At 51.5% G+C, this 24,608-nt stretch overlaps 7 protein-coding genes across 7 annotated transcripts; 4 read left to right on the forward strand and 3 right to left on the reverse strand.

The window, feature by feature from the left end:
• Positions 1 to 441: 441 nt before the first annotated feature.
• On the reverse strand, positions 442 to 1,592 carry ISF_07076 (trypsin-like serine protease; the record flags this gene model as incomplete). The annotated part of the gene is made up of 2 exons (XM_018850680.1): positions 442 to 529; positions 829 to 1,592. 2 exons carry the CDS (start codon positions 1,590 to 1,592, stop codon positions 442 to 444), a joined length of 852 nt encoding a protein of 283 aa, XP_018701957.1.
• Positions 1,593 to 4,111: 2,519 nt separating this feature from the next.
• On the forward strand, positions 4,112 to 5,860 carry ISF_07077 (hypothetical protein; the record flags this gene model as incomplete). The annotated part of the gene is made up of 1 exon (XM_018850681.1): positions 4,112 to 5,860. The coding sequence occupies one exon, from the start codon at positions 4,112 to 4,114 to the stop codon at positions 5,858 to 5,860; it is 1,749 nt and encodes a 582-aa protein (XP_018701958.1).
• A 2,293-nt stretch (positions 5,861 to 8,153) lies between these two features.
• On the reverse strand, positions 8,154 to 9,380 carry ISF_07078 (FAD dependent oxidoreductase; the record flags this gene model as incomplete). Its single annotated transcript, XM_018850682.1, has 1 exon — positions 8,154 to 9,380. The coding sequence occupies one exon, from the start codon at positions 9,378 to 9,380 to the stop codon at positions 8,154 to 8,156; it is 1,227 nt and encodes a 408-aa protein (XP_018701959.1).
• Positions 9,381 to 10,346: 966 nt separating this feature from the next.
• Positions 10,347 to 11,252, forward strand: ISF_07079 (Dihydrodipicolinate synthetase-like protein; the record flags this gene model as incomplete). The annotated part of the gene is made up of 1 exon (XM_018850683.1): positions 10,347 to 11,252. The coding sequence occupies one exon, from the start codon at positions 10,347 to 10,349 to the stop codon at positions 11,250 to 11,252; it is 906 nt and encodes a 301-aa protein (XP_018701960.1).
• A 3,127-nt stretch (positions 11,253 to 14,379) lies between these two features.
• ISF_07080 (aldehyde dehydrogenase) lies at positions 14,380 to 15,933 on the forward strand (the record flags this gene model as incomplete). Its single annotated transcript, XM_018850684.1, has 2 exons — positions 14,380 to 14,507; positions 14,562 to 15,933. The coding sequence occupies 2 exons, from the start codon at positions 14,380 to 14,382 to the stop codon at positions 15,931 to 15,933; spliced, it is 1,500 nt and encodes a 499-aa protein (XP_018701961.1).
• Positions 15,934 to 16,293: 360 nt separating this feature from the next.
• On the reverse strand, positions 16,294 to 17,895 carry ISF_07081 (Amino acid transporter, transmembrane; the record flags this gene model as incomplete). Its single annotated transcript, XM_018850685.1, has 6 exons — positions 16,294 to 16,585; positions 16,706 to 16,716; positions 16,769 to 17,160; positions 17,227 to 17,418; positions 17,472 to 17,733; positions 17,791 to 17,895. The coding sequence occupies 6 exons, from the start codon at positions 17,893 to 17,895 to the stop codon at positions 16,294 to 16,296; spliced, it is 1,254 nt and encodes a 417-aa protein (XP_018701962.1).
• A 3,460-nt stretch (positions 17,896 to 21,355) lies between these two features.
• On the forward strand, positions 21,356 to 22,248 carry ISF_07082 (FAD dependent oxidoreductase; the record flags this gene model as incomplete). Its single annotated transcript, XM_018850686.1, has 3 exons — positions 21,356 to 21,404; positions 21,460 to 22,024; positions 22,080 to 22,248. 3 exons carry the CDS (start codon positions 21,356 to 21,358, stop codon positions 22,246 to 22,248), a joined length of 783 nt encoding a protein of 260 aa, XP_018701963.1.
• Positions 22,249 to 24,608: the final 2,360 nt, after the last annotated feature.

Consider the following 24,608-nt stretch of genomic DNA (forward strand, 5'->3'; position numbering starts at 1 on the left):
TCACGTCGCAGCGCTCAAATGAGAAAGTCGACAGCAGATGCCTTGAGCTTGCTCAGACGAGCTCATGTATATGGGAACCTCTTGCATCTCGCCTGCTTTTTAAAGTAAACGCATGTCCATCGGCAACACCACCACGGTTACCACGATACATTGGATTATTGGCCACGCCGTGGCGGCGTCAGTAAAATCAGCTCTGCCTACCACATACGATGCGCAAATTGTCTAGTTCAGTCAGTCTCAACCTATTTTACTATGCAAAGCTAATTTGAAGAATGCTGGAAGTCGTTGTGCAGGACCCAGCATTCAGGTCGTCAGCCCCAACCTCACCACAAGCGGCTCGAGGGCAGTAACCACGTCCATATCTTCGAATTGTTTGTATAAAACACGGACAGAGCCCGGTTCCTTACCCGGAGCCACAACCTGACGGTGTCAGCGGAATCGTCATCGCCGAACACGGTCGTGCCTGGCCATGTCAAGCGCCTGGCGGCGGGCCCTCGCGCGCTGGTATAGGTCGGCGTCAAGAACAGGCCTGGCGTCTCCGTTAGCGCTCGGATTAACGACAAGGTCGTTGCGTCGTCGCAGGTAGCCGTGGGCCTCGTTGGGGGGGGGGGGGGAGATGTAGTCTTTAGCAGCGTCCCCATCCTGAGCGGTTGGGCTGGGGGCGAAGCGGCATGCTCTTATTTTAAGCATCTATGTCGTACTATTCTCAGAAAAGTACATAAACCATTTTCGTTGCATAAACATCTCAGAAGTTATCATCTTCGCCGCCCCCCATCAAGTCATGACCATTTGCCTCACCTCGCCTTCCTTTATGCCCTTTTCACTTACAGGCCGGTCGTGTCCTTGATGAAGGATCGAATCTCAGCGCTGGCAACGCTGGAGTAGACGCCGGGGAGTTTGGGCTGAGCGCAGCCCTCTCCCCAAGAGACGACACCCACGACCTTGCCGCCAGCAACCAGAGGACCGCCGCTGTCGCCCTGGCAAGAGTCCTTCTTACCCTCAGGGTAGCCAGCGCAGATCATGTCGGGGGTAATGAGATCGATCCTGGCGTAGTCATTCTTGCAGGTGTTGTGGTCATAGATCGGGACCTTGACCGCCTGCAGGGTCGTGGCGTAGTCGGGTCTGCCAGGAGTCACGGTTCCCCAGCCGGAGACGACCGCGACGGTGCCAACAGCAGGCTCAACGTCTGCCAGGGGAATGGCCTGCACACCGGTGCCAAACTTGATGCGCGGGCTGATCTCAAGGATAGCAGCGTCGTAGGGGTTCTGTCGGTCCTTGTACTTGGGGTGCTCGACGGCCTTGGTGACGTTGTACCTGGTGCCTCGGCCGTTGGTGGCGCTGCCGACGCGAATGTTGAGCAGGCCGCGGTAGTTGAGGGTGCAGTGGGCGGCGGTCAGGACGTAGCGGTCGCTGATGATGGTGCCGCCGCAGTTCTGCTCGTCCCGGACGCGCAGGTCGACCTGGTAAGGGTAGTCCTCGATCCGGACAGCCTCGCCATCAATGATCGCTCCGCCTTGAGAGGTGAGAGGAGGGGGAACGGCGAGGGCAGCGACCTGGCTGGCGAGGGCGACGAGGGCGAGTTGGTTTCTCATGACGAAACAATGGTGGGTTGAAGCAGAATGCTGAAGAATGAGGAGACTGACTGATGCTGATACTGATGATGGAGAACGCAATGGCACTTTTAGCATCGAAACAAGGCGATTTATATAATTCAACAATGTCCATGTCATCTACAAAATTTCTTTCCCCAATAAGCAAGTCACAATGAAAGTGGCGATGCCCAGAGGCCAAGCCGACAACCTACGTATGCTCCTTCGTAAAACGACGGGATGGGTTACATTTTGTGAAGGCTGAAGCAGCTATACGGGCAACAACCACCCGTGCGAGGTCGGTTACACAGGTTGCGTTACTTTGCTTTGGTCCGAGTCTCTTTGACTCTCTTGGCGCTGGTTGTTGGCCGGTGCATAGACAACTGCCTATTAGAGCTTGCGTTGTAACCCGGATAAATCTTGGCTTCTTTTTAGGAAGGTAAAAGCAACACCGCCACCACGCGGCCCTGTCTCACACTCCACTCGTCAGTGTAGATCTGCAAAGGCGTGCAGATTTCGCAATTGCCGTGCGCTGACCTGTCTCGTGGACAAGCAATCTCTACTTATCTACGCAGGTGTCTACTCGGCCATCAAGTACAACGCGCCAACACTGTACGCCTTATGACTTTGGCGCATTACGTTTACCATGTTTAGTGTGGAGAATGCCTACCAGAAAGCCGATGCAGTTATGAACGGGAGTTACACCAGACCAGTAATCTTAACCTTATCTCAACCTTAAAATAGGGCTACTGCTGTTTCTACGGATAAGAGCGGGTGACTTGCCAGCCAGCCCGCACCTGTAGCTGGACACTCTCTAGTCCTCTCGGCTTGTCGCGGGCATCCTCTAATAATCAACTGCGTCCCACGAAGAGCCGTGCGGCATAACTAGCAAAGAGATCACTGTCCATATGAGTACTGCATCGGCCGCCCTGAGGGCAAGTATATTCGGATAACTATATGCAAGGGTCATGGTATGGCCAGATGGTACATATTTACACGATATACCTAGCTAAAAGCTGGCCTCCGAGCCTTCTAACTGTGATACCATTGCAAATCGTCGTGTCTACACTAGGTAGACTGACCTTCGTGGCGGGGCTGCTCGTGAGGATTGTTGCTCAAGGTAGGGCTGACCTTGATAGTTATGCCCCTGAAGTTGTTACCAAAACCCGCGCATCCCTGTTCGTACCTAGGTACCCATCTGGTAAGTTTGTAGTAACTTGTAAGTTCATTTTCAAGTATTACACCGATTTATTGAATGAGCGTACTTGAAAGAATTTATTCTTCCAAGGGGTGACAAAATAAGTCTCACTCAGTCCCAATTGCCCTTCCTAGTGGTCGTCGCTAATGCTACAAAAGATGAAAAAGACAAGAAAGACGAAGGAGACACGAAAAATAAGAACGACAAGAAAGATACGAAAAATGGGAAAAACCAAGACTTTTCTAAGAAGAAAAAAAAAACGATCCCGGCGCGAGACACGACTTTTAAAAGTGACAATCTGTGCCTCTGGCTACAAAAATGCCACCACCACTAGCCACGAGCCAGCCTTCATTCCCACGCATGCTACATACAGTACACCCACTGTACCTCCTCTTTCGAGTCGAAGGCTACCTACCACCTCCTCTTCCAAGTTGAAGGCTACCACCTCACCCTCCTCTTCCAAGCCTACAGTCCTTGGAGTTCACCCCGCATGACAGTAGCGAATCGCGCTCATCGACATCGTGGTGGGCCGGACGACAGACTGGAGCTCTGGCTGGCCGCACCACATGGCATGAGAGTGCCAGAACAGGTCCACGCAATTGTCGAGGACGCAGACAAGTTAGAGCTCTAGTTGCCTAGTAGCTTGACCACCTTGGCACCCTGTTCACTATTACTGCAGTAAAGCAAAAGTAGATTAAATACACCACTTCTCTATCCTCATCAGCACTATGACTAGATATTTTTTGACTTGCATCCTACATTACTATTATTCATAAACTCTGTTTTTTCTCTTTCTTTAATTAAAAAGGTACAGACATTGACCGGTAGTCATGACCATTTCTTTAGTTCAACATAGTGTTGCTTTCCCGATCCTTCCCGTCGGCTAGCTCTGCGCCCAACCCAATCCAACCCCCCCACCCTGTATGTACATACAACATACTGTAGGTTAGTACTGTAGGTTAGTAGGTTAGTAGGGACGTGCCTTGGAGCTCCACGCCCACAGGGTGCAACTAAGAATAATCAACATCACCACCATAGCAACCCTGTGATACTATCGTGACCCTTCCTGTACCAACACTCACCATGTTTGGTAGCTCAAATTACCCTCCGGCGCCCCTCATAACGCATGAATGGTTGGCGCGAAACTATTGATTCCATTTCAGCCCAGCTTGAGGCGACAGAATCAGCCCAGTCCAGCTGCGGCTGAAAGGACCTCCATGATCGTGTCCTGACCTTTTCTGTTTAAAAACTGCATCGTGTCCATGCCGCGGCAGTTTGTGCCAAGATAAACTCGTCCTGCATCGAGCAGATCCCGCCTGCTGCCATGGCTCGCGATACCCGAGTCCGCCAAGCCGCCTCGTCCCTCGTCACACAGTTTCCCGCAAACGGGCGCATCCCTTTCAAGCAGATCCTGCAGGCGACCTGGGTGGCCACGGTCGCTCTCCTTCTCGGTGTTGCCTTTGTTTTGGGCATCGTCTTCTCCTCCAACGGAAAGCCCACGAGCGGCAGCATATGGTATCAGCAGACGCCGACGTTCATCTCCCTGGGCGCCGTCGTGCTTCGAGGCTCCGTCGCCGCTCTCCTCGGCATCGCGCTCTACCAAAACCTCTGGCAGAATGTCGCCACGCAGGCCAGGTCCGTCAAGGATGGGGTCGTCGATGCAGGCCCGGAGGGCATCCCGGTCAAGACGGTCGAGTCGCTGCACTTAGCTTCGCGGCTGGCCGTCGGCATGCTGGCCCATCCATCCCTGAAAGCAGGCTGGGTGATTGGCGTCCTGGGGCTCGCCGTGGCCTCTGCTGTCCAGCCTGTTTTACAGTCCGCCATTGCCGTTCGACAGCAGAGGCAAATTGTCCCCACGAGCTTGTCCATATACCACCCTCAGTTTAATGGGTCGCTCGCCCAGAGCGACTCTGCGATGATGCATGCAGGTGGCCCAACGACCATAACGACCAGATCGGCCCTCGCAGCTCTGATGGGAGAGACCAGCGGACTTCGGTACACAGACGCCAATGTCACGGGAGTGGCGCATTTCGGGCCCATCCACTACCTCGATCTCATCTGCAACATTTCAGCCATTCCCGGAACCGAATCCAACCTAGCGGGCTGGGATGTGTACAACTTCACCTACCGATATCCAGACACACCCTATATGGATCAATGGCAAAACATATCCAACAGCTTGTCCGAAGGTTTCGTAGTCTTAACGGCCTTGCTGTCAAGGGTAGAGGTGCAAGCCGTCTTGTTCAACAACACGCACTACCTAACGCACCAATGCATGGTCCAAACCGCTATCGGGAGCTGCACGACTCATCTCGCGGCTGGAATCGGAATCATGGGCAATCTGAGTTGCTCGAGGGACCAGTTTATCAACCTCGACAGCGATCTCAACAAGACCATGTCGTATTACGGACCGGCTGGCGCGGTGGTTGGTCTCACTGGCGCGTTTTTGGAGGCCTTTGTCGGGAAAGCACTGCCCGACATACACAACAGACTGAATCCTGGAAAATCTTCGTTTGTGACGGCAGCTTTGGTCTCGGATACGAATTCAAAATTTGTCATGCCGTCAGACCTCGTGTCGCATATGCAGCGCGTGCTCTGGGTCACGCCCCTGCTCGCAAAGACCGGCACCACGCAGCAGGTGGCACCAAATGTGACAATGTCCGTCTCCGACGAGCGAAACGTCATTGTCTACGAAATTGACAAGCTGCGAGTCATTGTAACGGTCGCTGTCCTCGTTATCATCAGTCTCGGATGCTTGGTCTATGTATCTCTCCCTTGCAGTGCGGCGTGCGGGCGCCTTGCTAGAGACAGCTTGGTCCATTCGCTCACGGTCGCGGGCCCGCACGGCCCGGCCATCAGGAATGCATGCTTGGCTTCTCTGGACAATGTGCTGGAGGCGGCGGGTGACGAGAAGCTCAAATTCGGCGTGCTTATAGAGGCGACGGACTTGGCGAGTGGACATGTCGGCTTTGCGGAGCAGCCTCCTACGCCCGGATCCCACAGTAGTAGACCATTTACTATGGTGGGAAGACCGGTCCTAGGAAGGTGGTATGGGGGAAAGGCTAGCTTGTGAAGAAGGGGCGTCGTCTGCGTGGGCAGGAGCACCTTTTTTGACGGTGCTTGGGATGGTAATCAACTGATCCATGTCTAGGTACAGTGGCATATCATATAGCTAATACAACGAATAATGTCAAACTGGTATAAGTACGCCTGTCTAGCAATGTCATATCCAAAACTCCAGTGCACGAGGCAAAGCATCCCCTGATCCGAGGCAGGTTGCTTGATCATCCAATAGCACCCAACGACTCACAACGGCACACTCTCACGCCCTGGCTCCAACCTCTTTTTCCGCCGCTGCTTCTTTTTGGCCGATATCTTTGCCTCTAAATTCTCCTTGTTGAATTCTTCTAGCTCTTCGACCGTTCGCGCTGGCGTTACGGCAGGGTCAAAATGGGATACGACGTTCCAGGTTCCATCGTACGCCTCGCAGATCGCACCGTCCGTGCTGGTCCCAAACTGCTCCAGCGCGTCAAAGCTCGCCATACTCACAAAGGCAGTCATTTCTCCATCACGGCAACAGCTTTTCCGACAGCCGTCGGGTTGTACCGTGCAAATAGTTTCATAAATTTCACTTGCTTCCACCTTACCCGACGGCGGCGAACCACCGCGCAAGCTGGGCTTGGCGGTCAAGGGAAACACCCCGGCCGGCCTGGGCGGCCCGTTCTTAAACAGCTTCCCAGTGCCCCTGCACTGCAAATGCAGCTTCGCAGGAGACCATTTTCGACGCCATGTAAAGGTAACTGGTGGCACCTCCTGCGCGGCCCCTCGCAGTGACAGACTCGCTAGTACTGCGGCGATGCGCAGTGTGTCCTTGCCTGCACTGTGTTTCTTCCACAGTGAGCCGACATCTGTGCCGACGGTTCCGAAACCGAAAGCCGTCAGTGAGTCGCGCAAGCTCGGAGACTTGTCGAGCTGGGCCGTTTCCTTGACTAGTTCCTGCAGGTCGACCCAAGATGTGAAGCAGTCCGCGATCTTGGGGTATGAGGCAGACAGCGAGCGATGCTCAAATGAAAGATCAAACCCGACCAGCACCAGCGGCGGCGCGTCAAACGCCCCTCATCTTTAGCGATGCTGGCAAGCCTCTCCCGAAAAGATACCAGGATTTGTTCCAGCATATTTTCGAGGCCTTTTGACTGCACCATCAGGGTCTTTTGTTCCAAGAATTGTTCTCGTTTGCCTTGCTCCCTGCCACAGATTTTGACGGAGTAAGTCTCGATCTCGAGATATTCTCGAAGCTCTCCAATCGTCTTGGGGGGGGTCGACCTCAGACAAGTCAAAGGGGCATATCAAAGATAATCCAAACCTTGGCATCGAGGCTGTTCGGTCCCCATGGTTCAGCATCCTGGTCACGAAACCCGCCTGTGACGTTTGAATGGCACCCAGATTTGAAAGATTACTTCGCCACAGGGCTGACCAATGTTTCGTTTTCAAGCTACCTGGATTCTGTGAATAACGCATTTTGATTTCCCAAGGTGGTTATGAATGAATAAGCGTCGCGGTGGAATGATGGATCAGGCAAAAGTATGGGATGGTCAATGTCAGGTTTTTTATGGCCCGCCAGCAATTCAAAAGCAAGTGCGAGCGATCACGGGACTCAAAGGGAAGAAAAAGGTGCGCCCACAACAGGGGCTAATTTTCCTAGCATAATTATGTCTTGAAATGAGGCAATTCGGCGATACAATTATCATTGATCTGATGGCTTAATTAAAGTCTGTGTGGAGGCTACATAGGAAGGCTTCTCTAGGTGGCTTAGTAACCGCCCGCCACAAGGCACTCAGCAGTGACCCATTCCCAGCACATTACTTATTACACTCAAATGTCTACTATCACCAACTTCACCAGTATCACTACCTTTAACTTCTCTTAGAGTGGAAACCACAGGCATGACTATTATCATCCGCCGCGAGGCGCCCGCGGACCACGGCGTCTTCCGCGCGATCACCAATGCCACATTCTCCAACTCCACTCATATCCTGACGGTTAACACTCGTGCAACAAATACAGAAAATGCTTGAGTACTTCAACTTTTCGGTTTTGTAACGGCACGCACAATGTGCTCGACAATTCTCCACCTCCTTGACGGTATGCGACCGCAATGCCAGCAATTTCTAAGTAAGACGGTCATCCTCACTTGGAGCTGGACGCTGGAACGGAACAAAACACTTTCAATTCTGTTTGATTCTCCTTGAGTCGATCTCTACAGCGGCTCCCTATGATACCCCCCTATTGTGTGTCTAAGTCGCTACCTTTTCAAGCTCGGACAGAGGATTAGTAGAGCTGCCGTATGTACCGCTCACGACCCATCTCTATATGACGGCACGTTCCCAAAGAGGCTTGTTTTCCTGGATGCGAGCATATGAAAGTGCGGACAAGTCCAACGAGCGAAAGCTTCCATACGTGATCAGTTCGGCCACACCCCTGCCGCATGCTGGAGCCTGCTGGCTCCCATGGCCGGAGAATCCCACACAAAACAGTAGATTCTTTATGTCTGTGTGAGGGCCAATAATGGCATTGTGGTCAAAAGTGTTGAATTCATAATGGCCCACCCACGAGTTTGTCACCTTGGCGGAGGCGAACTGTGGAACGCGCTTCGTAAGAACGGGAAGCACCTTCTGCGTCCACACACCTTCCTCGTAGCTGAAATCGTCCACAGCAATAGCCAAGTCCGGCCCGATTGGGGGACAACCCACAAGATAGTCCTTCTCTCCGTAAGAGCGCAAATGAACCCCTGTAGGGTCGATTGTGAGGGGAAGGTCTTGTGGGAGCGGCTCGTCCACCGAGAAGATAAAAGTGTACCGGCGACGGGCTTCGATGGGGAGGTCGACACCAGCTAGCCGAGAGACTTGGGCGGCACGAGTTCCCGCAGCGTTGACGACAGTGCCTACTCTGACAACCTCGCCCGTTTTCAAAGTGATGGAGTGGATTTTGTTGCCAGAATGGTTGAGCGCAACCACTTCATTGTGGACGTATTCCACACCGTGTTGTGTGGCTTTGTTTCGGAGGCTCTCAACCATTTGAAGAGCATCAAATGCACCCTCGTCGACAGTATTAAGGCTGCCCGCCTCTATATCGTCCAGTGCGAAGAATGGATACTGGGCAGCAATTTGTTCCGTTGAAAGCATATGCGTACCCGCGCCACAGGCAGCTTGCAATTCCTGGTCCTCCTGCAGGGTCGCAACAAACTCTGGATTGTCGGCAAGGTACAGATATCCAAAGTTGCGGATTGGAAGATCTGGTACTCCGTCGTCGTCTGAACTGGCGAGATTCTTTCGAAAGTTCTTGACAAACTCAGCGCCATACTGAGCGATTTTTATATTGATGTCGGTTGCAAATTGCTGACGCATGCAGTTGTTGCTTGCTTGCGTCGCCGAGTATTTCAGTGAAGGATCTCGCTCGACGACCAAGACCGTGCCGTGAAAATCCGCGTTCGAGGCAAGGAACCAAGCAATCGCGGAGCCGCTGGTGGCACCACCGACGATGGCAACATCGTAGGCCAGAGACTGGGGCTTACAATGAAAGGAGGGAGTAGCCATTGCTGGGCGGCGTAGCATCAATCAATAGCGAAACGAATGACGATAAGTTGATGGCCAAGCCGACATGGCGTGATTAATACCATCTTAAATACTGTCATGATCCTATGGAAAGCCGGAACTTGGCGCTGTTACTAGCATATTGTCGAAGTTGGAATTTCTAAGCATTGATTTGCCAAATTCGGAGTAGGTTTGAATGTGAAGGCAGGTTTCCCCGAGGTGGCGTCGCAGCCACACTGGGGCTTGGCTAACTCGCCTGCCTGGGTTGAAAGTCGTTGCCATCCACTACGCAGTTTTTTACACGAACCTTGTTATTCTACGATCCAGATTCAGTTTGGCAGGGTGAAAGCAGGACAATACGAGGTGCAAGTAAACAAGTGGATTGGAGTTCATCTGAGAGCCAAGTCTCCGCGAACATAACGTGGCGCTTAGCTTCTAATACCGACTAGTATTCAAGTTCAGTCCAAATCTGCAGTATTGCCGAGTATCGCTCAATTGCCGAGTATGAATATTTGTAATCCCAGTGAACCGTGCATGACTCTCTTGCCGCATGCCACGTTGAGTCTCGAATCAGTCAAGTTCAACTGGGTTCAGTAGCAGACTATTGAGGCAAGTCATCCCGGCGAGCACTGGGTAGTATTAGCATCCAAAAACGATCCAAAGCGGCTATGCTAGATTGAGGATGCAAGCCTAAAGCAATCACAATGTCTTTCTTGTTAGATCTAATAAAATGAAGACGGCTCGACTGATATCGCTCCGCTGGATATATATAAATGATGACACATCTCATTCGCGCCCTTGCTTTTCATCCAATAAAGATCAACAGCCGCTGCATTGACTTTGACAAAGAGCCTACTTCCAGACCTGGCATCTGAAAGTCTTCTCTTCTTCAACATTACTCTTTTTTCGAACTCGATTCTTCCTTGCCATCTTACTCCCATCAATTCAATACAAACACTACGTACTACCATGGGTGTACAAGGGATCAAGGGCATCTATGTCGCCCTCATCACACCGTTTACTCACGACCAGGGCTCCATTGACTTCCACGCGCTCGATGAGCACATCAATCGGCTCATCGATGCTGGTGTGCATGGGCTCGTTCCTGGCGGCAGCACCGGCGAGTTTACAGCTCTCAGCACCGAAGAGCGCAAACAGCTCCTGGAGGCGGTCGTCAAGTCAGCCAACGGTCGTGTCGGCATCATGGCCGGAATCGGTGATCTTTCCACCGCCAAGACCATTGACCTCGCCGAGCACGCTGCCAAGGTGGGCGCGGACTCGCTCATGGTCGCTCCCCCGTTTTATGACGCGCCGAGCTTGGACGAGCTGAGAGCGCATCTCTCCGACATCCACAAGGCCTCCGGCCTGCCCATTGTCTACTACAACATCCCCTCCGCCACTGGTGTGAGTCTCACAACCGCTGAGATTGCGTCTCTAAGCGAGGTCGGTGTGCAGTACCTCAAGGACACGTCTGGAAACGCACCTGCTCTCACAGATCTGATCTTCAACGACGAGCTCTCTTCCCGCGTCACTGTCTTCAACGGCTGGGATACTTTGACCTTTTACGGCCTTGCGGCTGGTGCGGAAGGCTCCGTCTGGGGAGCCACGAATATCGTCCCCGAACTATCCATGAAATTGTGGGAAGCTGTCGCCGTGCGTGGGGATCTCAAGGAAGGGCGTGAAATATGGAAGAAGATTTTCCCCATCTGCAAGCTGCTGGAATCAGGAAACTACGCCGCCTTTGTCAAGACCGGCATGGAGCTACGTGGGTGGAAGACTGGTGGTATGCGGAAGCCTTACAACATGACAAAGAGCGAGGGTCGGACGAAGCTTGCTACCGCCCTGAGGAATGCTGGAGTCAGCATCGATGATTAAGTAGCAACAGAATATGACAAGAAGTACATTACTAAATGCAAGCAATCATTACCAGCGTCTTTAGGGGCAGTTGTGGATTGATTCACCAGTGCGCCGCAACAAACGTTACAAATCAGAATTGGATTTTACATAGCCCAGATCCTTCCCTAACGGGCGCGGTGAGCCGAACCGGCCATTAATTCTGGCCATCCAAGTGTGAAGCTGTTTGTCCTTGCACGCTGTTCCCAAACAGCCTTTGCTATCATGCTCGGCTTTCCACATTTAACAAACATACCATGGTCGTCGACAGCTTCCAGGCACTTCAGCCCGAGTTCTTTAAGTTCGGCAGTCGTGGCCTCACAGGCAGCTATAAATATCAACCAAGCGATACTAACTGAGAAATCCGAGTCAAACCGTGCCATGTCAAGACAAGGCTGTACAAGTTCAAGTGATTTCCTGACGTGAGGCTGCACAATCATGGCGCTCACATTATGTACCCGGCGGTAAAAGTAGATGATTAGAGCTTGGTGCATTGCCAGGATCATAGACTCCATCCCAGGGCGATCATGGGCAGCGCTGTCCTCATTCAGCAGCGACAGTGGGAGTCGGGGCCCGCAAGCTATACTCGAGCCCTGTAGGCTCCACGACCATATTTGCTGCTCTAGTGTTCCGGTGTGTTCTGAAAGAGCTGCAGAGACTGCTGGGTCAACCATTCCCTTGGCTTCTAATCGAGGCTTTTCATTTGCCAGGCTGATCGTCTGAGACAAAAGTGTCATAAGTGACTCCGGCACACCAAATATCTCGGGATATAGTGTTGCGTGCCACTTGCCAGATATGTCAAGGTGGATGTCATTGTAGCCGATCACTTCTGACTTTTCGCGGGTCAAATCCAGATCCCCTAGACTTTGCGTGTCGATGCTGAAGCTGCGAGGCGTCTTGCCTTGGAGTGATCGGACCCCAGGGTTTGTTTCTTGACAAGTATCGTGACATATAAGCTTCGCTGAGACATTTGTGCTTTCGAGGATAACTCGCAAGTGTGTGTACAAATGGTGCAAGATCCGGTGTTGAAATGTCTTGACTGCAGGAAATCCTCGCGATCGGATGAGGCGCTCGGCGTCCAAGAGCAGTTTGCTCACAGCTTCTGTGCCATCATAATAAACCTACACAGCCCGCAATGAATTAACAACAAGTTTTGTAAGCTGGAGTGTGTTCCACTTACAGAGACGACTCCAACACTCAGAATTGCCATGAGCATTTCTATGTACTTCAGCTCGCCTTCAACTTCATTTCTCAAGGCTGTCTTTAAGAGCTCTTGTGCCGATTTTTGGTGGTCCTTGCCTATGTTGAGCCAAAATGAGGCTGCAGATTCGCCGTGCGGCGCCGCCTTGCTCAGGTGGAAGGCACTTTTGGCCAATAGTGTCGAGAGTGTGCTGCGACGGGCGAATGACGTTGTGTTCCAAAGTGAGATCTCGGCAATTGTCTCAAGCGCACACGGTAACAGCAGCAATTTCCAAGGGGACAACTCGCGACTTGATGTGGATGAGGTTGCCTCAAGTACTTCGGACTTGAGATACTGAAGCAAGACTGCGGCGTGGGCTGGTATGACGGACATCCTCCCTGCAAAAAAGCTATCTGAAGAATATAGCGTTTTCTTAAGCGCAGAGGAAGGGCTATAATAATCGTTCGAAATAGTTCGGCGTGATCTCAGATTCGGCCGCGAGCTGTCCAGTTCTATTTTCCGGGGTGAATCTTGCAATGTGTCTGTTGTCTCAACGGCCTCCAGCAAGGTGTCTTGTGGTGATGCTAAAAGCGGCTCAACAAGATTGGTATCGAAGTCATCGGGCAAAAGACTTTGAGGGACGCCATGCCAAGGTGATCCGACGTTCATGCCCACGGTCATCCAGTCGTCAGATCGTGCGGGATCTGCTGTGAAGAAGGACAAGTCCAGGTCCTGTAACGAGTCCGAAAAGGTGTTTGTTGAAAAAGCCGGCAAGCAATGGTCTTGTGCCTGATCAAGGATAAAGCCCCCAGCGTCCTCCTCCCTGCTGTCCTGGCTAGGAGGGCTGGTAGAGGAGTTTTGCAGAGGGAGATCCTGGAAAGCTCTGAAGACTGAAAAGGGTCCAAGAGCAAGAGGATCGCTGATTGAGACGGACTTGCAGTCCAAATCAAGCAGAACGTCGCAAGCAGATTGATCTCCAAGACTCTGGACCATGCTCTTGGACATGGAGATTCGGTGTCTCTCGGTGAAGAGTGGATATCGCCATGAGTTTCCCTCTAGTCTTCTTTCCCCTGCGTCTGCCCCAGATGATGACGCGGTGATCCAAAGTAGCTGAGGGGTGTACCCTAGACAATGCAGATTAAGACGACGACAAGAGGAGCACGTGGGCCTCGCTTCATCGCACTTGAGATGGCGACTTCTGCAGGTTCCGCAGCCAGTGAAGGTCCTCGACCGCGGCTCTAGTCGGGTTGCCTTGCTTGTCTTCGTTTTTGCTGCCCGTGTGCCTGCCATATGGACTGTTGGCGCAGAAGCAGGTGGGTAATTGCGTGCAGTGAACCTGACGGGTCAGAATGGGGAGAAGTATCGTATCGTGCGTCAGCTTTTTCGTTTCTTTGGTCGGTGCAATTGTTGTTCCGGAGCAACCTTCCCTGTAGCATGCATCATCTTGGTATTTACTAGGATGTCAAACTTTATGGCTCGACAACGCTTGTGCCAATTAGAAGTTGGCCGGTGGCGACTCGTTCTCAGTTCGGTCTTGGTGATTAGGCCGATTGGGCTCAACAGCAGGAAAATTGACACTGACACAGGAGATCGATAAAAAGGGAAGGTCATCCCGAGCTGTCCTCAGTGACACGGCTCTCCTACGCTAGGCCATTTAGTGGGCGAGCGAAATCGGCAACGACGCGACGCACTGTTGTCCCCCTCCAACAAGCCTGGATTCTGAATTGGCAGTCAATCATCGGCACATTACAGCCTAGTATTGCTTATTGCTCGAAAAAGATGCGTCTCATTTCGGAAGTGGGGTTGTCATGAAGCAGCACTCATGGCACGACAAGTGCCGCCTTAAAGTTCGACCAGCGACCTGATCCAAGTCTTAACATCAAGCCCCCTTCACACCAGATTCGTCCTCGGTAACTATCGTCCAAAAGAATGGCCAGCCAACTTTCCGTCAAGCTGAACGCACCCAATGGGCAGTCGTGGGATCAGCCCACTGGGCTCTTCATCGATAATGAATTCGTTGCCTCCTCGGGCGGCACTATCACATCTATCGACCCCGCGTAAGTGTGCAACTTACATGGGAGCGACTATTCTATGTATTAATCGCAGAATAGTACTGAGAGACTTATTACGACGGTTCACGCTGCCAGCGCTGAGGACATTGACAAGGCCGTCAAAGCTGCCCACGCGGCCTTCCGCTCCCCAAAGTGGAAGGACTTGGCTGCGACAGAGCGTGGCATCCTCATGAGCAATCTCGCAAATCTCATAGAGTCTAACAAGGAGCTTCTAGCTACCATCGACGCTTGGGATAACGGCAAGACCTATAACGAGGCCCTCACCAACGACCTGAATGAGGCTGTCGCCACAATCCGCTACTACAGTGGCTGGGCAGACAAAATCCACGGACAGACCATCTCTGTTCCGAATAAGTTTGTGTACACGCTCCGTCAGCCTGTTGGTGTCGTTGGACAGATCATCCCCTGGAACTATCCCTTGTCGATGGCGACTTGGAAGCTCGGCCCCGCGCTGGCCTGCGGAAACACCGTCGTTCTCAAGGCTGCCGAGCAGACTCCCCTGAGCATTCTGGTGCTTGCTCAACTTATCAAGGCAGCTGGTTTCCCACCTGGAGTTGTGAATATTGTCAATGGCCATGGCAAAGTGGCCGGATCAGCACTCGTGTCTCACCCTTTGGTGGACAAGATCGCATTCACAGGCTCGACTGCTACGGCCACTGCTATTATGAGTATGGCTGCTAGCACTCTAAAGAATATTACTTTAGAGACGGGTGGAAAGTCCCCTCTTATCGTTTTTAGTGACGCTGAGTTTGACGAGGCTGTTAAGTGGTCCCATATGGGAATCATGTCTAATCAGGGTCAAATCTGCACAGCGACGTCTCGCATTCTTGTGCAGCAGGATATTTATCAACGTTTCATTTCCAAGTATGTTGAGGAAGTTGAGAAAACCAGCAAGGTCGGTAATCAGTGGGATCCTGAGACATACCAAGGCCCCCAAGTCTCTAAGCAACAGTACGACCACATCAATTCATATCTCGAGGTTGGAAAGTCGGAGGCCAACGTCGCTATTGGCGGAGTGAAGCTTTCCATTGATGATGGCAAGGGCTTTTATATCGCCCCTACGGTCTTTACTGATATGAAGAGCGACTCAAGGATCTGGTGCGAGGAGATCTTCGGTCCAGTTGTGTGCATCAAGCCGTTCGAGGATGAGTCCGAGGCAATTTGGGAGTCCAACAACTCCAAGTACGGTCTTGGTGCTGCTATTTTCACAAAGGATCTAACAAAGGCCCACCGTGTGGCGGACAAAATTGAGTCGGGTACGGTATGGGTTAATAGTACGCAAGATTGCGACCCCCGTGTGCCGTTTGGTGGAGTGAAACAAAGCGGAATCGGCAGAGAGCTGGGCGAGGCTGGCTTAGAAGCTTATACGCAGGTCAAGGCTGTTCATGTCAACATGAACAACAGGCTATAGATTTAGTTGGACAAATAGTGACTGATTTCAAAAACCTTCATCCAATGGTCTATCATTCACAGAATAGTATGAGCTCACCACTACTTATTGTCATGTAGAGGTGTCACGGACTTTAAAGTTCATAGTGGATTTCAGGGATATTCGGCCTTGTCGGTTGCTATTGCTTGATCCTTTTAAGGTCTCTGTGGTCTAACGGTCTAACCTAGAAGCCGTCGTCGTTACAAGAGGCTCTAAAACCGCCCTCTATGCCGCCTCTTAACTACCCAGCGCCAGAAAAAGACTAGTTTCTAATGGCTATTCAGCTTTAAACAAGTTGTAATATTCTTCTGGCAGAGCAAAACATTGCATCATGTTTAAATCCTAGCTAGAATTGGAGTTGTCGGCGCATGACCAAGCAGACGTCCCTCCATTGGCAGCATGCGAGTCAATAATACCGACTATGGCGCCGTATGTACCCGCAATCATCAGGAAAGTACCGGAAACAATTACAAAGATGCTCCATCCCACCATCAGACGCCAGCGCAAGGTAGGGGCATCCTTGCCGCGGCTCCAATTGTCATATAACCACATACAACCCATAGGCTGGAAGCATAGCAGAGTACCAAAGAGCGCACCGGCTAGGGACACGATGCCGTTGAAAACTGGAATCGCACTGGCCAAGACATAAGCTACAAGGCAAACAGCGAATGTGCAGCCCAGCCATGTAACCCAGTGAGTGAACGAGTTCGAAGTCAGATGCGGTGACCCGCGCAGGATTCGAACGAAGACGTACTTGCTTGAGACCTGGTATGAGGTTAGTCAACGCCAACAGCAGACAAGGAGGGGGGGAAAGCACATGAGCCATTAGAATACCGCTAGCGAGTAGTCCTGGCAAAGCAATGCCGTATGCAATCTTCTTCATGGTTTTACCGGCGGATCCAAGGGCAGGTGAGGCAACATATGATCCACAGTAGTAGTAAACGACAATACCAACAACCAAGTAGACGACTGTGATGAGTGTTTGGCAGACTGCTAATGCTCGAGGGTAAAGACGGGGATCTCTCATCTCTGCGACGATTGGGAAGAAGGCACCCGTCCCAGCAAAGGCAAAGACGAGACTTGACACGGCGGAGATGCCCTGCGAAAAGGTCGGGTTCCCAAAGAGCTTGTAGTCCGATTTCCATTCGACGTCGTGGGGGGCGGACTCAGGCTGGGTTTGAACGCCTACGGCAATCGTTACGGTGAAGACTATGTAGGCGTCGCTTAATAAATCTAGCCGTGCCACAAAAGAAGAGCAGTAAAAGTTGTGCTTACCCGCAGTGATGATGCCGATGACGCCAATTAATGCGAGCCAACCGACTCGGTCAAGGGTGCGGACACTCGAAAGCACGAACACCAGAATGAAAGCGGCAGCGACGAAGACGGCAGTGCAAGCGCCGTGGTCAGAGATGGAGTTGAAGCATATCGACAGACTTAGCATGGCTGATCCGGCCGACATGACATACACTAGTATTGTTAGGCAACAGAATTCGGTCTTTGCGTCCAAAGGGCCTACTTACGACCCATGAAGGCGATGGCAAGGACTTCTTTCCCAACCCGCCCAAAAATCAGTTGGCCAACGTCGTCAACACCGTACACGGCGCGATGTTTCACTTTGAAAACGCCCACCATGTAGTCTGACCAAGTGGTGACGCCGGCGACTGCACAGAGCAGGATTACACCGGGGATCAAACCAACTGAGTCGAAGACTGATGGGAGTGCCAAGACACCCAGCCCAATCTGGGTCTTCATCATCAAGGCCGTGGTGCCAATCCAGCCAACCTGGAAGATCCGTCAGACAGTAGGCAAGGGTAGGAATGGGAGATGGGTGTCACATACGTTACGGAAGTTGGGTCCCTTCTCACCCATCTCTCCAAAGACAGCGTCGTTGAGTCTGGTTTCTATCATCTGCACAACTTGCATGTCTTCAGGGTCGACATTCATGTCGGAGGACGAGGATTTCGTATCTTTGGTCATTCTTTTCAATTTCGGATTTACCTGGGCAAATAGTTTGAGTAGCCACGAAAGCAATATGGTGATACATGCGCAGGGTTAAGTATCTGCTCGCTTCTGGCCCCTGACGTGGCGCAAAATGAGGCCTGGGACTAGGTATGGCTTTGGATAACAAATTCGCCCCCCGACTCATGAGGAGGGCGTGTCCCCAGCCAAAAGCTCAAAAAGCATTGGCCTCATCATGTCATTGAGAGTGTTTGCTGAATGCATTTCCCCGCAAAATTCGAATGCCCCGCAAGCTGGGGAAACGCGGGGAGAATTGCCAATTCCGTCGGAGGCTGAACGCGAGACTGTCCAATGGCTTGGGTTTCGCCAATCCCCGATGTCTCACTCTACAGGGAGCAGGGGACCAGCGAGGCCAGGGACACGTGGGCCAGAATTTTATCAGAATACTACAACTATGCAATGCGCAGTGGTAGCTCGAGAGTCTAAAGCTGTGTCATCATGAGCTCAGTTTGTGAAATATAATGCGGAAAACAGGCAAAGGGCAGAAAAGAACTGGCCCAAGAAAAAGGACTGAGAGATTGCCGTCGGACACGCGTTGCGCCAGGTTAGCTAACTTTTGGAGTCGGAAATGAACAGCTGGTTACATGAACCAGTTGCAGAGATGTTGACAGCTGCTGCCAAGATTGTTTGTTCTGCTTTCGTATCCTAATCTAGACTGACACGGGCGTTGACACGAGGCATTGATGCATATGGCGCAGAGGTGTTGGTCCCGCTTGACCCAAATTTCCAATTTCAGTACTGATTGGCATCAAACATGGAAGGTTATACCGACATCCGATCCCTGGCCATTCTACTACGTCTTTACAGCAGCAGTTGCGCGCAGGGACTAACTTGTCGGCCGTGCGCCCCATTCTCGGCCGTCGTTTGTTCATCTCACACATGCCGTGCCAGCATACTTCTATAGCGAGTTGTGAATATTTGCTATTCCTGTAAAAAGTAAGAGTGTCAGCGTTGTGCAAAACAAGCAGTATAGCATCATGTCATTCTGACACAACGCATTCAGCAGATGACCTTGGCATTATTAGACTTGCTTGGAATGGCATAAAAAAAAGTATATTTCATGTATCTTTAAACCTGGAAACCTTCTGGGAAAGGATCGTCCGGGTCAACATAAACCTGCTTCTGTCCGGTGATCCACGCTCTGCCTTCAATATTGGGTACAACCGCATCAAAAGACCCAACCCTCGCAGTCGTCTTAATACGCCCGATAAACATAGTATCAATGATACTTATGAACTTGATTTTCTGTCCCGGTTCTATTTGTTTTCGAGCGTGAAGAATTGCCAGGCGAGCCGAGCTCCCTGTTCCGCAAGGACTCCTGTCCAGTCTTCCGGGGGTAACGACGACGGTATGCTTGACCGAATAGCCGTCAGCGGTGGCTTCCAACGGCTCGCTGATAATCACATTGTTGATGCCTTTGATGGCCGGATTTTCTGGGTGTGTTGGCATGCACGTGTCAAGTACAGCCTTTTTCACTTGCTTTGCCAACTCTATGAGCCGGCCGCTGCAAGAAAGAGTGACCGCAACACCTAAAGCTTCTGCCGTAACCACCACGTACCACTGGCCACCATATGCGATGTCGACAAGTAGTCTGCCTACCCCTGGTACGTCGATTTGCATGTCTTGCGCCCACACGAATGCAGGGACGTTGTCAAAAGAGACAGATTTGCATGTTCCATTGCGGCATTCTGCAGTCGCCGTTACCAGCCCTGCTGCAGTGTCCAAATTGACAACGGTTATAGGCTCCGTCATGGGCACTATACCACACTCTAGGAGTACAGTAGTTGTGCATATCGTATTGGAGCCAGACATTGGCACCCACTCCCCAGGTCCCATGATCAAAAAGCCCACGTCCGCCCGTGGATCGCAAGGGGGAACAACAATTATGACACTCATCTCCAGCCGTCCTCTTGGCTCATGAAGCAACAGTCTGCGAAGACTATCGTGTCTGTCGACAAAGTGCAAGAGCTTTTCGTGCATGGAGCCGGCAGGGATATCAAGGACGCCACCGATAATGACATCTCCTACCTCGCCTTCCGCATGGCAGCATACGATGGAGATGGTGCGTCGCGATCGCATTGCCTGGTGGTTGCATCTCTCGGTCAGCCCAAAATAATCGCCAGTATGTGTTTTAAAGGATCTCCAAGAGTATACGTACGCTATCGTACTTTTCCAGAGAATGCTTGCTTCGGTTGGTGACTTTGAGTGAAGTTTTGGATGAGAGTGTGGCACTCCGACTTGGCTTCAAAGCCTAATAGTGACGGCTGCACAAAGAAAGATTGGGTGAGAATAGCAAATTCTCGAATAGCTTTGGATGGATGTTGCCGAAAGAGACTATCCGAGAGCGAGCACGCCGTCTCGAGAGCCCTAGAACAGCGCAACGGAGGCTTGCTAAGCTGGAGGAAGGCTTGTAAGCAAGCACCGCAGATATTCTTCCTCAAAAACACGTCGGCACGTCATCGCATAATGGCTGCCGTCCTCGGCGTCTTATGGAGAACTTTTTGAAGTTGCGGCAGTTTTTCTGACTACAGATAGTTCAACAGTAATGATAACGTCTCTTGATGAGTTCATGGACGCGCCGGGATAGCTTTCCTCTTCCAGGTTATAAGTGTGGAGGGGCAGGGGGAAAGTTTTATCTACCGCCGCCACATTTATTGGAGTAAATTGGAGAAACGTTCCGGTCAGAGAAGGCGTCAAGTTCCATGTCAAGTCCCGCATAACAATACTTAGTATGCGGAGTCGATGTTACTGATCAATATGACAGAATTGGAAGCCCTTGCCGGCAGCGCTTTAACTTTCACTTTTGTTGACTGGGTGTAATGAAGAGAACGAGTGCAAATCAATCAGTTTGGGAACACCGAATGCGATTTCGAGGTACTTGGTGCAGCCGTTGGGTAAACATAGCGAGGTACTGCATTGAGCGAGGCGGGTTAGCTTTCCAGAAACAGAACTCTGATAGCTATTTATTTATCGACCGATTGCTGGTGTTGCGCGCCTCGAACTCAGTAGAATCCAATTTTCCAGCGACACACGGCTGCCGATGGCGATCACCACGATGCCTGTCACCATCGTAGTACTTGGGTACCTCTTCTCTCCTTCGCTTTTTGCGTATACATGGTCTGACTTACCATCATAGGGCCGGTGTATCTGGCTTGACTGCGGCCTTGCAATTGGCTAAAGAGCCGGGGACTTCAATAACAGTGGTTGCAGGGCATATGCCCGGTGATTACAGTCCTGACTATGCTTCACCATGGGCAGGCGCTAATTTCCAGCCGTGAGTGCATATGGCCTAGAAGACATCTTCCAACATAGCCAAGACTAATCTTCTTGCCTTAGCTTTTCGGCGGAAACGGAACGTCGGTGGGAAGAACGTTCGTGGCCAGAAATGTCCCGGCTAGCCGCCGAGGTGCCGGAAGCTGGCATACATTTTCAAAGTACGTTGTCTCTCTCCTCAGCCAAAACTGGAATACACACTTACTAGTCCTCTAGAAAGTTTCATCTACCGCCGTCAAGAAGACGCCAAGAACGGCGTAACTTCCTTCGATTCCATGTTTATCCACAATCCATGGTATAGTCGTCTCTTCCCGGACTTTCGTGAACTCAGTGAGCATGAACTGCCCAAAGGGGTTAGTTCCGGCTGCCAATTTACCGGAATATGCATCAACACTGCTATTTACTTGCCGTGGCTCGTCGGGCAGTGCAGGAGGCTCGGTGTGGTGTTTCGACGGGGTAATGTATCAGACATCAACCACCTCAAAGGTATGCATCACACTGGAGGGAAGGTTGACGTCATAGTCAACGCGTCTGGGCTGGGCTCCAGGACCCTGGGCGGTGTGGAGGACGAAGATATGATTCCGATCCGCGGGCAAATTGTGCTCGTGGAGAATGAATCACCGTCCATGTACAACATTTCTGGAACCGATGATGGCGCTGGGGAGGTATCGTATGTCATGACAAGAGCTGCAGGAGGCGGCACAGTCCTTGGTGGGACCTATGAAAAGGGTAATTGGGATCCAAACCCTGACCCTAGAACAAGCGAGCGCATCATCAAAAGGTGCGTGGCCCTCCGTCCTAGCATGGTGGATGGAAGAGGGGAAGGCGGCATCAAGGTTATTCGCTCAAGTGTTGGTCGGCGGCCGTACCGGAAATCAGGTGTCCGATTGGAGGCAGACTTTGCGGCCTGTAGTGACGGGACACTTGTCGTTCACAACTATGGACATGCTGGGTGGGGTTATCAAGGCTCTTATGGCTGTGCAGAATATGTTGTCGAGATTGTAAAAGATTTTGTTAAACATGGTAGTAAGAGAAAGCAGCTAACGTTAGAGGCTAGACTCTAAGTTGTTATACAATGAATTAGAGTATAGTTTAAGAATAAATTATAAAATATAATAAATGACCATGATGAATTATAAATTATAATAAAAAGAAACATAAGCTTTTGTAGATTACCCTTGTGCAGTGTATAGCATGAGTGTCGCGTTGTCAAAACCTTCATACATCTATACTTCATAGACACGCAGCAAGCGCGATAGGCCATTTCCTAAAATGAAGCAATTCGTTGATGCAATTATTTTTGATCTGATGGCTTGATTGGAGATGATATAAAACTAAATCTAGTTATGTACATGGAGGCCCAGAAGCCTTCTTGGGCTCTTTGGGTGGCTTACATACATACAGTAGTAGCCACTCGCCCAAAGCCACTGAACAGTCCCCAGCTGCCCCCCTCTGGTCAACCAGCACTGTTGCAACTCGGGCGGGGGCAGCTTTATATTCAGCTCCAAGCCGGGTAGAGTCAAGGGGGGGCAACTATGTGGAACAAAACAAAACTTTGTCGCGTATGAGGTGGCCAATAGCGCGTGCACGATGAGCTCGCGCCCCCATACTCATCTGCAGCGTCCAAGGGGCTCGAAAAGGACGCTCTGAGTCAAGGTTGGCCATGACCCACGGGCATTTCTCCGAGATGTGAAAAGAGTCGCACCAGACGGTGTGATGGTGACTTGTGAGACTGGCGCGGGATACACAAGCGGCATCGACGGCCCGCGCGGAGGCTTCAGCCGAAGTCGCGGCTGCCACGAAGCTGTCATGGGTTGGATGGCATGATGCAGATCAAGATTTCAACGCCGAGTCGCTGAGTTGACCATGGGCAGCGGCCATTCTGAGACTCATTGCTGCGCCGGGACCAACAAGGAGTGATGGCTAGCACAACAAGCACACCACTTACAATGGAACGCACCAACAGTCTCACTTGCCGACCAGACAATCAAAGCCACACAATGTGACCTGGCTTCAGCTCGTGCCGTGACTCGGGCATTCATCCATACATGTCACACAGAGCGTTTATTGTCACTCGTCCAGTTGCACGATTGGTTGATGGAGGGGAAATCCAGTGGCCTTCGCTCATGTCGAACAAATAGTAGGCGCGTACATCGGCTTGAAAGAAGACAAGGCAAGTCAGCCATGGGAAAAACTATAAGAAGGACCCGTTGGTGTCCATTTTATCATCCCAAACACCAACAGTCGGCAACAATCCCTTCACGCCAGGAGCTTCATTGTCAACGGCTCGCCGCAATGAGCGAACCAGCAACAGAACCAGACCCTACCGAGCGCGCCTATTTAAAGCGAGGCCGCGGCAGAGCTACTTTCAACATGGACGCAACTCACATGCGGATGTTGCAGAAAGCAGTTGACGGGTGCTCTAAAAAACGTTGGCATAACGATCGCCAGTATCTCAATACCTCGCGCACTCACGATCATGTCCAGGCGGATATCAAGCTGCGGAAGCTGACTGCTAATGATTCCACTTCCATCTGTCTGGAAGTGTTTGAACGCCTCATTCCGTCATTCTACAAACTGGAGTCGTTTCTCCATGCCCAAGGGCTAGAAAACAAACATACCGGAATCATGTGGAGTATGTTGAGCCTCATGATGCAGGTACGTCATTCTCAGAGTCACCTTGAACGACCCAAAGACTAAAAGACCAAAATAAGAAATACACCAAAAGAAATGCCAAATTTTTTTCTCTTGCTTGCAGCTTCGAACAACTCAGTTGGAGTGTTTACGAATTCAATGGGTACTGCACCAGTGCCCCGAAGGCCGCGCAGCTCGCCCTCAACATATTTGCTGTTTTGATTCGCCTTCAGCGCTGCTGCATCGAGTGCCTGCCAGAAATGGCATCCTCTAGTATGTTAATCTCGCCTTGGCTCAAACGCAAAAATAGCTAACGAAATTCCACAGAGCCGCGGCGTCGGCGGGCGTTTCGTGGTCGCATTCCAACTGGTCAGCGAAACAAGGTTAAACAGAACTTCGACAAGCACAAGAAAAATGTCGCTGCATGCGTGAACCGCTCGGGGTCACCAGTTGAAGCTCGATGGAGGATCCTTGATATGCAGAAGATAAGGGCCCAATCCTCCATTAGCCACCTAGTTGACTTGGCGAAAAAGCAGGTCAAGCTTGGCAACCACCGTGACGAGCTGCAGCGACTGCAACAGCTTTTGTCTCTGACACGGGACCAGCCTGTTCCCCGGTTTACATCCCCGATTTCCTACCTCCCTGTAACGCGAAATGCACGCTACTTCGAGAGGGAATGGATCACGGAGAGGATCGATCATCATTTCAGCAGCCAGGCCCTTGCGGCCGCC

The sequence above is a fragment of the Cordyceps fumosorosea genome (assembly GCF_001636725.1).
Source record: "Cordyceps fumosorosea ARSEF 2679 chromosome Unknown scaffold_20, whole genome shotgun sequence".
In the NCBI taxonomy this organism is placed as follows: Eukaryota; Fungi; Ascomycota; class Sordariomycetes; order Hypocreales; family Cordycipitaceae; genus Cordyceps; species Cordyceps fumosorosea.